The 9,148-nt window shown below is 42.5% G+C and overlaps 1 protein-coding gene across 1 annotated transcript; it reads right to left on the bottom strand.

Annotated features, from left to right (window-relative positions):
• Positions 1 to 259: 259 nt before the first annotated feature.
• On the bottom strand, positions 260 to 8,140 carry eef1e1 (eukaryotic translation elongation factor 1 epsilon 1). The gene is made up of 4 exons (XM_055928720.1): positions 8,014 to 8,140; positions 7,160 to 7,357; positions 2,752 to 2,847; positions 260 to 1,994 (listed from the first exon to the last, which is right to left on the bottom strand). The coding sequence occupies exons 1-4, from the start codon at positions 8,095 to 8,097 to the stop codon at positions 1,851 to 1,853; spliced, it is 522 nt and encodes a 173-aa protein (XP_055784695.1). The 5' UTR covers positions 8,098 to 8,140; the 3' UTR covers positions 260 to 1,850.
• Between the last annotated feature and the right edge of the window lie 1,008 nt (positions 8,141 to 9,148).

Genomic DNA, 9,148 nt, shown 5'->3' with positions numbered 1-9,148 from the left:
CTAAATGGAACTGAAATAAACAACAGGACAGTGGTTCTATTATGGTCCAGTAGTGCAATGTTCTTTCTTATCTAGTCACAAGGCCTGCTCAAATGACTGCAGGATGTTTGCTTTCAGAAGTTTACACTTTCTGGAACACACAGCACTTTGTTTGCTGTTGTTTAATCGATGGACCCACCAAATTTTAAAAACAAATTCCTTGAATTCTACATAAGCGATTGATAAAAAACTAAACAAGATGAGATTTATGAGATGAAGATTAACTTTGTTTCCCTTTGATTTTTATTGGCACAGGACAACCTTCTGTAGACTTAAATAACACAAAAACATAGCATTAAAGCAGCAGCCGTCATAAGGAAGAACATCCCAAAAAACTAGGAGGGCCAAGAAGGGTTTATCTGACAAAACACAGGCTGGATGAAAGTGTAACAATGTAAACCAGTTAACAGTTTGACACACCGGATAAAGTTTTCACAATTAAGACAAAGATTACCCAACTATTTTGTTGTGCAAATACAGTGATTTCAATATATATATATTAGCTGTGATTCCTACCACTGACAGAGCTAATGGCTAAATCCAGTCTGCTGTGTGAGTGGTGCGAGTGTGTATTATCGCTCGGATGTTTTCGTAAAATGATTTCCCACCCCCTGGGCCCCTCTCCCCACGGGTAAGAGGGTGAAATGACACACAATGCGCGGCTGTCACCCAGGGCTCTGGCATTGGACAGAGGCACGCTGTGGCCTCTATGGCAGCTGGTAGTCTGCCCTCTGCCCTTCAGCATCAACACACAGATTGATTCGAGTGACTCTGATCTGAACTAGAGGCTGCTGCCCACGCTGCTGGTGGAACAGCAGATTGAGAAACTAAGACTGAAGAATAAATTCATGAGGACGGAAAGTTGATAATGGACCTGGGATCTGCGGTGGATGATGATTACATAGTTGAACACAGTTGGGCAGACTGGAACTATTTTGTTTAAGTAACATGTTGAGACATTGAAATTGCAAAAGAGGGACTTCTTTAAAGCGACATTGCAAACTATTAACTCACTTGTACTTTTTAATAATAATTTTTCACAATCAAGGCTTAGGTTAAAGGGATAGTTCACCAAAATTACATTGGTTTCCTTAACCTGTAAGCAGACTATGGACAAGGTATTACAGCAATCCATGCTTTGTTTTAGTTTCCCTGGCACTGTTTCCACATGCTAACATTTCAGCATTTGGGCACAAATCTCAATCAAGTCAAGGGACTGATATTAGCCTATTTAGCGCATCATGTCCAAATCATCCAAAGTATCTAAAATTGTTTGTGCAGCTCAACAAAATCATAGATGATTTGAACAACAAATGCTAATATCGGTCCCATGACCTGAATGGGATTTGTGCCACAAACGCTAAAACATTAGCACGTGTTAACAGTGCATGGGAAACTAAACTATTGATTGCTGTAATACCTTGTCCATACACTGCTTACAGGGTAAGGAAACCAATGTAATTTTGTAATTTGGGTGTACTATCCCTTTAAGTGAAAAGACAAGAATTGCTGACAGGTATCAGCAAACCCTACTGCCATTCACCAGTCAGAATGCTTTCAGGGAGCCAGTTTCAGATAGCATCACTAGAATATCCCTACACCTTGACACTGACAGCATCTGCAGCCATAAAAAAAACGGACAGACTCCCAACAACAACAATAAAAAGACACAGAACGTCTCGAAGGCTAGGGAGGGGCCGTACTGTTGGGTAGGTGGGGAGGATGAGATGTCAGCACCCCCCTGTTTAGCCCTCAAGTCCGACCTGGGCCATCCTGGCAGCCAGCAGTGCACCCTGACGGGACAGGGAACCTCAGTGGTGGCCGCTGGTGTAGACTCTGTTCCTCAGGACCACCACGGGGGGCAGGTGGTGCCGGACGCCGGGGTAGTGCTGGACGTGATCGAACCACCTCGTCATGTTCATGTACTTCTCCTTCTCCTGGACGGCCAGGTCCACCTGGGACAGAGAGGTGGGACATTCATTTTTACCACTGATGATCCATACGTTACAAATCTGACATTGTTTAAAAGTTGAGAATGACACTACCGTCACATTAGAAATGTCTTACAATGTTATGAATCTCCATTTATATTTAGCAAATGCATCTTTCTGGCTATAATTAGCTAGTACCCAAACTAATGAAGCAACTCTGCTTGTAACTTAATTCACATTTCTTTCCCCACAAAACAAGTGTAATTGCTAGATGAAGAGAATAACACCAAAATAATGTGAACATATTAGACAATCCTGTTTTAGGTTCTTTGTGAGGCTGCCAAAGCCTGGTCTAAGATAGCTATACTGCACCTGAAACAGAGTCTAAAATCATACCAGTTGTGTTTGGTAGCTATGATAGTCCTCCCCCTGAACTGGGCTGCTGACTGACCTCAGGACAGAGGCCAACCGCTGTGATAAAAAACTAAACTGACTCCCTTGTGGCTGGTGGCAACGATCCATCTCCACCACAACCGCTGACATTTCTCAACATATGATCCCCTGTTTCTCTCTGTCAGCCTCCAGGGGCCAACAAACTTCTTCCTTGGCCTGGGCTAAAGACATCAATTTGCGCCTCATCTTTTCTGCTTGTGACAAGTTTCCTCTCTCATGCCCTTTAACCATATGACTCTTTTAATTGTGAGCTCCGTTTGACAAACCGCCTTTTAAATTCATCTCTGATTGAAGTCGGCTCTGTTTGGTTATTGGACGCTAGACTTACGATGACGTGATGAATTCCGTAGTACATGAGTGTGTCGGCGAGGGTGAACTGATTTCCTGCCAGGTAAACCTTGTCTTCTAGATAACTGTTGAGGTCCTGCATGAGGGAAAGAATTGAAGTAAATTACTTTTGGTGGATCATTAAGTTAATTAGAATTGCATGATATTTTACAGATTTTCACAGGTAATTTGGAAAATATTTAGACCCCTTCCCCTTTTCCAAATTTTTCCCCTCATCAATCTACACACAATGACAAAGTGAAAACAGGTTTTTAGACATTTTTGCAAATGTATAAAATATTTAAAAAACAAATACCTTATTCATAAAACTATTTGAAATTGAGCTCAGGTGCATCCTGTTTCCATTGATCATCCTTGAGATGTTTCTACAACTTGATTGGAGTCTACCTGTGGTAAATTCAATTGATTGGACATGATTTGGAAAGGCACACACCTGTCTATATAAGGTCCCACAGTTGACAGTGCATGTCAGAGCAAAAACCAAGCCATGAAGTCGAAGGAATTGTCCGTAGAGCTCCGAGACAGGATTGTGTCGAGGCACAGATCTGGGGAAGGGTACAAAAACATTTCTGCAGCATTGAAGGTCCCCAAGAACACAGTGGCCTCCATCATTCTTAATATACAAGCAGTTTTGAAACACCAAGACTCTTCTTAGAGCTGGCTGCCCGGCCAAACTGAGCAATCAGGGGAGATGGGCCTTGGTCAGGGAGGTGACCAAGAGCCTGATGGTCACTCTGACAGAGCTCCAGAGTTCCTCTGTGGAGATGGGAGAACCTTCCAGAAGGACAACCATCTCCGCAGCACTCCACTAATCAGGCCTTTATGGTAGAGTGGTCTGACTGAAGGCACTCCTCAGTAAAAGGCACATGAAAGCCTGCTTGGAGTTTGCCAAAACGCACCTGAAGGACTCTCAGACCATGAGAAACAAGATTCTCTGATCTGATGAAAACAAGATTGAACTCTTTGGCCTGAATGCCAGGCGTCACATCTGGAGGAAACCTGGCAACATCCCTACAGTGAAGCGTCATGCTGTGGGGATGTTTTTCAGCGGCAGGAACTGGGAGACTAGTCAGGATCGAGGGAAAGATGAACAGAGCAAAGTACAGAGAGATCCTTGATGAAAACCTGCTCCAGAGAGCTCATGACCTCAGACTGGGGTGAATGTTCACCTTCCAACAGGACAATAACCCTAAGCACACAGCCAAGACAACGCAGGAGTGGCTTCGGGATAAGTCTCTGAATGTCCTTGAGTGGCCCAGCCAGAGTCCGGACTTGAACCCGATCGAACTCTCCCCATCCAACCTGGCAGAGCTTGAGAGGATCTGCAGCGAAGAATGGGTGAAACTCCCCAAATATAGGTGTGCCAAGCTTCTAGTGTCATACCCTAGAAGACTCGAGGCTGTAAGGTGCTTCAACAAAGTACTGAGTAAAGGGTCTGAATACTTATGATTTCACTTTTTATTTTATTTTTTATAAATGTACAAAAATCTCTAAAAAACAGTTGTTGCTTTGTCATCATTGTGTATGTGTGTAGATGGATGAGGGGAAAAACTATTTAATGTTAGAATAAGGCTGTAACGTAACAAAACGTGGAGAAAGTCAAGGGGTCTGAATACTTTCCGGAGGCACTGTGGAGACATACGCCACAAACAATTGTCTTGAGGGTCACAGAATCACGCCAATGTGATTCTTGACTTTATCTAAGCATTTTTTGTTTATATCATAACAACCAGATTAGACATTTGAATCAGAGAAATGTCTCATAAAAGTTGACCAAGGAAGTTCATCAACTATAGAAGATTTATTATTAGAGAAAAAAGATGCGGGACATTTTCCTGAAATCCCTTTAATAACCAAACATTCAGTGATGGGGTGATAATGACATATCCACAGTTAAAGAGACCAAATATACAAATAAAGTCTTTAACAGTCAAAAGAGTTGAAAAACAAGATGGTGGCTGGTTGAGCCAACACAGGCCTGAAATCTATTTAACCTATTTATCTGGGAGTGCGTGATGCGCAGTATGAGTGGAGAGCACTGTATCTGTAAGTGAATAATGCACGACCTGTGGGGGAATATGTATTTACCTGTCGTGGCATGGCATCCCCACAACTCTGGCCACTCCGGCTAGTGCAGATGCCTTACAAGTGGCCCACTCCTCTCCCGACTGACTTGGGCGCCTGCAAATCTAATGAACCTTCCACAAACTGGATGGACTAAGCACACGGGGGCTGTGTGTGTGTGTGTGTGCGTGCGGTGGGGCGCGCGTGGTTGTGCAGGTCCCAAGGGACGGAACCATCTTTAGCACTTGTACTGCACATACAGCGTCTTGAGGGCTAATGGAGTTATTGTGCAGCCGGAGTGTGCTGCCAAGCAAGGCATGAAGGCAGCAGACTCCTCCGCCACAATCAGATCCCTACCTTCCCTACAGCTATGGAAGCCCAGCCGGACAGGAGACGGCTCCCCCTCCACCCCCACATGGAGTTCAGAACCTGGGTTCTGCGCCTCCACCCCCCACAACCAGTCTGTCCAAGCCTTCTTGGACCCTGCACTAACTGGGGCTACTAGACCTCACTAGAACACCAAGGTTGTGGGTTTTAGCACCATGACAATTCTACCATAGTGAAGGAAGGGAACTTTCTGGTCCAAGTGAAGAATAAGTTATTGCACAAGGTAGAACATTAGCCCCCGAGGAAAAAGTTGTTATTTTCCAAGGCGTGAGGTTTTCTATATCAACGGTATGACTAAGGCCAGCCCATGAAATTGATTCCAAAGTGTAACTACTAAAATCAAATCGAACATTTTGGCTGTTTTTCTGCATAATCAACGAAAACTGTTCACATGGTAGAATTTACAAGCGCAAAAAAACTAAAAAAACGGACACTATTGTGGCCCACATTGACCCCTTTCATTTCTGGGATTATTGGTATGCTGTTAAGAGTTCTGGTGAATCAGCAGTACAGCTGTAGCAGCCAGTGGGGGCACAGAGCCGGGCTCAGGGCTAACTTCTGTAAGTGGCACCATTACATTTTTTAAAAGGCCTGTCCACATTCACATCCTGGATCAGTAGAACTTTTCAGTAATATCATGGTGGCATGTCACCCTGACAGTCAGTGCCGAGAGGCACCTGTCCAGCCAACCAGTGGCTTCATATCACTTTCACGCTGTCGACAGCCACAGCGGCCCCCCCATTAAAGACTTACACTGTAAAGTGTGTGCCCATCCTGGGCTCTCGTCTACTGCTTTGTCCATCTCGGCCATGTCACTGAAGGGCCATATATCAGACTAGATTCATGTCCCCGCGCCTTAATGAGTCACACACACTGTCTGGCCACGGCTGGTGGAGCATGGGTTGGCGAGTTTGGCTCAGGGGCTTCTCCCAGGCCCTGCTATTCCAGACCCTCTCCGTACACCGCTCGCCAAGCATGTCTATCCCATATGACAGCAATGGTAGAAAAACAGTGGGTCCACATTTACATTGGACAATAAAACTGACTAAGATAAACAGTACCAGTGAAAAGTTTGGACACACCAACCCATTCAAGGGTTTTTCTTTATTTGTACTATTTTCTACATTGTAGAATAATAGTGAAGTCATCAAAACGTTTAAATAACACATATGGAATCATGTAGTAACCCCCCAAAAATTGTTAACAGATAAAAATATATTTTAGATTATTCAAAGTAGCCACCCTTTGCTTTGATGACAGCTTTGCACACTCTTGGAATTCACTCAAACAGCTTCACCTGGAATGCTTTTCCAACAGTCTTGAAGGAGTTCCCACATATGCTGAGCACTTGTTGGCTGCTTTTCCTTAACTCTGCGGTCCAACTCATCTCAAACCATCTTAGTTGGGTTGAGGTCGGGTGATTGTGGAGGCCAGGTCATCTGATGCAGCACTCCATCACTCTCCATCCTCCACAATCACCTGACCTCAACCCAATTAAGATGGTTTGGGATGAGTTAGACCGCACAATGAAGGAAAAACAGCCAGCAAGTGCTCAGCATATGTTGGAACTCCTTCAAGACTGTTGAAAAAGCATTCCAGGTGAAGCTGATTGAGAGAATTCCAAGAGTGTGCAAAGGTGTCATCAAGGCAAAGTGTGGCTACTTTGCAGAATCTAAAATATAAAATATATTCTGATTTGTTTAACCCTTATTTGGTTACTACGTGATTCCATGTGTTATTTCATAGTTTTGATGTCTTCACAATTATTCTACAATGTAGATTTTTTTTTAAAAATAAACAAAAACCCTTGAATGAGTAGGTGTGTCCAAACGTTTGACTGGTACTGTATTTTTTTTTAAATAGATTTTCTAATTTTGGATGATTTGAATTTCTAAAACATTGGAGAATAATCTTTACTATTGTTTCTGGGTCTCTACCTTTAGTATGGTCTTGATATCTTCTTTGTGGCATCCGTCCACTTTGGTGACTCTGTACTCCAACCACTGCTGCACTACAGCCTTGTGTTCTGCTGACCCACCCAGCAACTCGGGCCGCTTGGCCTCCTGGACCAGGTGAGTGGCGATGGTCACCAAGCCGACCAGAGCTGGTCCATTAATACTCTGGAGGACAGGGACCTGGATGGGAGAGAATGTCAATGTGTACATTTAGTATTAGCCTGATAGGAATTATGGACACAATGCCAGTGTCTGTATTGTAGTGACTTGTCAACAAGACACAGTATTCCAGTGCTTACACATGCAGTCACGTTGACTACACCCTGTGACTTGTATGTGTTTCTAACATTGTAATGAAGGCAGTTGAGTCAGTATAGCACTCCACTGAAATGAGTTAGAGCCAGAAATCGTTGGCAACCTAAAATGGCTATCACATGGCATAAACAGGCAGCAGGCTCATTCAATGTTAGCTTATCTAGCTGGCTAATAACACAGCTTAGCTCAAACATGACATTATACATTTACCCTATTTATATGGGGTAAAGTTATAGCTTCGTTGTTCCTAAGTGACCTGAATTCGCTAAAATAGAACTAACTAAAGCTACTGGCATTATCTTGTTAGCTAGCTAACATGCTACTGTCATTATCTTGTTAGCTAGCTAACTAGTTACGTTAGCTTGCTTTTCTATGGACAGTATAGTGGCATGCTAACATTAGCAACCTTCGTAGCTAGCATGTGCTCACGACTCTTTTTAACCTACTGTTCATGAGGTAAGCTCTATTTTATTTAGTACATATCGATAACTGTAACCGAAACCATTAGATGGCAAATTCACCTTCCTATCCCCCTGAGTACTGTATTTGTTAGGCTTTTTCAATCCTAAAGCCTTTTCCAGCGAGGATAGCTCTTTCAACGACATCTTTGCGAACGATGGGACAAGGGGGATGGCACAGGACTGGTCGAAATTACTCACTCCTGCCCACTAGATTTAAATCGACAACAAATTCAGCCAATGGTGACATGAAAAGTGGCTATTATTTCCTTTCATTACATTGCATCAGATCAAAGTACTTTATAGTATAGGAATACTATCTCCATGAATATTTCGTTACAGAATAATGTCTTTATTATGTAGTTAAAACGTGCTTACACATGAATGATCAAATTAAGAATGTTTATTTGTTTAATTTATATGTATAAATTAAACAATTAAACATTGTCATATATATCTTAAATTTTATCTTTCTTGATTAATCCAAAAATATTTCAGCAGAGTAAAAATTGCACACACAAAAAACCAACTGAGGCACATTAAAGAGAGGTTTTCAATTGGTGGATAGATGGCTCATGTATACAAATATTGGTATTTGGTTAATATAAGGCATAGTGTTAACTGAGAGGTTTTAATCAATTAAATTATTGTTTTGTATGTGAATGTACGCCTACATAAAACACTAGTCTCATTTTAATTCAGTCTGATCAATTAACCTTTTCACACCAACCCTAGCAGTACATTTTAGCAGAAGCTTTTATCCAGAGTGACTTACAGTAGTGAATGCATACATTTTTCTCCCGTGAGAATTGAACCCACAACCCTGGCGTTGCAAGTGCCATGCTCTACTAACTGAGTCACTTCCTATGATGTCATACACACACCTGGCCCTCATAGAGTTAATAAGTAGAGTTTGACTGACATCTGACATTTCATTATGGGCGAGTCATAAGGAGTCTGGCTTAGATATGTTATTTTCCAGCATGACTTGGCTCCAGTTTATAAGCGGGTGAAGATGTGCGATGTAATACAATCAATGTATCAATATTCTTATGGGAATACACATGTTAATAGTATAGGGGTGCCCTAATTTCTTATGGGAGTGCTCGGCACTGTAGAACACTCCAGTAATTCAAACCCTTCCTACAGCTCAATCTATCAAACAATGGGAAGCATACAGGGACCTACAATTCATAGT

This window comes from Salvelinus fontinalis, chromosome 7, assembly GCF_029448725.1.
Source record: "Salvelinus fontinalis isolate EN_2023a chromosome 7, ASM2944872v1, whole genome shotgun sequence".
NCBI lineage: Eukaryota > Metazoa > Chordata > Actinopteri > Salmoniformes > Salmonidae > Salvelinus > Salvelinus fontinalis.
The sequence above is the reverse complement of the archived record's forward strand: the minus strand, read 5'-3'. Positions and strand labels throughout refer to the sequence as shown.

Coding starts and splice junctions, on each gene's coding strand:
- eef1e1 (XM_055928720.1), bottom strand. CDS start 8,097: ATGTCGTTGAAAGAGCTATCCTCGCTGGAAAAGGCTTTAGGATTGAAA. Junction 7,358..8,013: donor GTACTCAGGGGGATAGGAAG/GTGAATTTGCCA, acceptor TCTCCCATCCAG/GTCCCTGTCCTCCAGAGTAT. Junction 2,848..7,159: donor ATATCAAGACCATACTAAAG/GTAGAGACCCAG, acceptor TCCCTCATGCAG/GACCTCAACAGTTATCTAGA.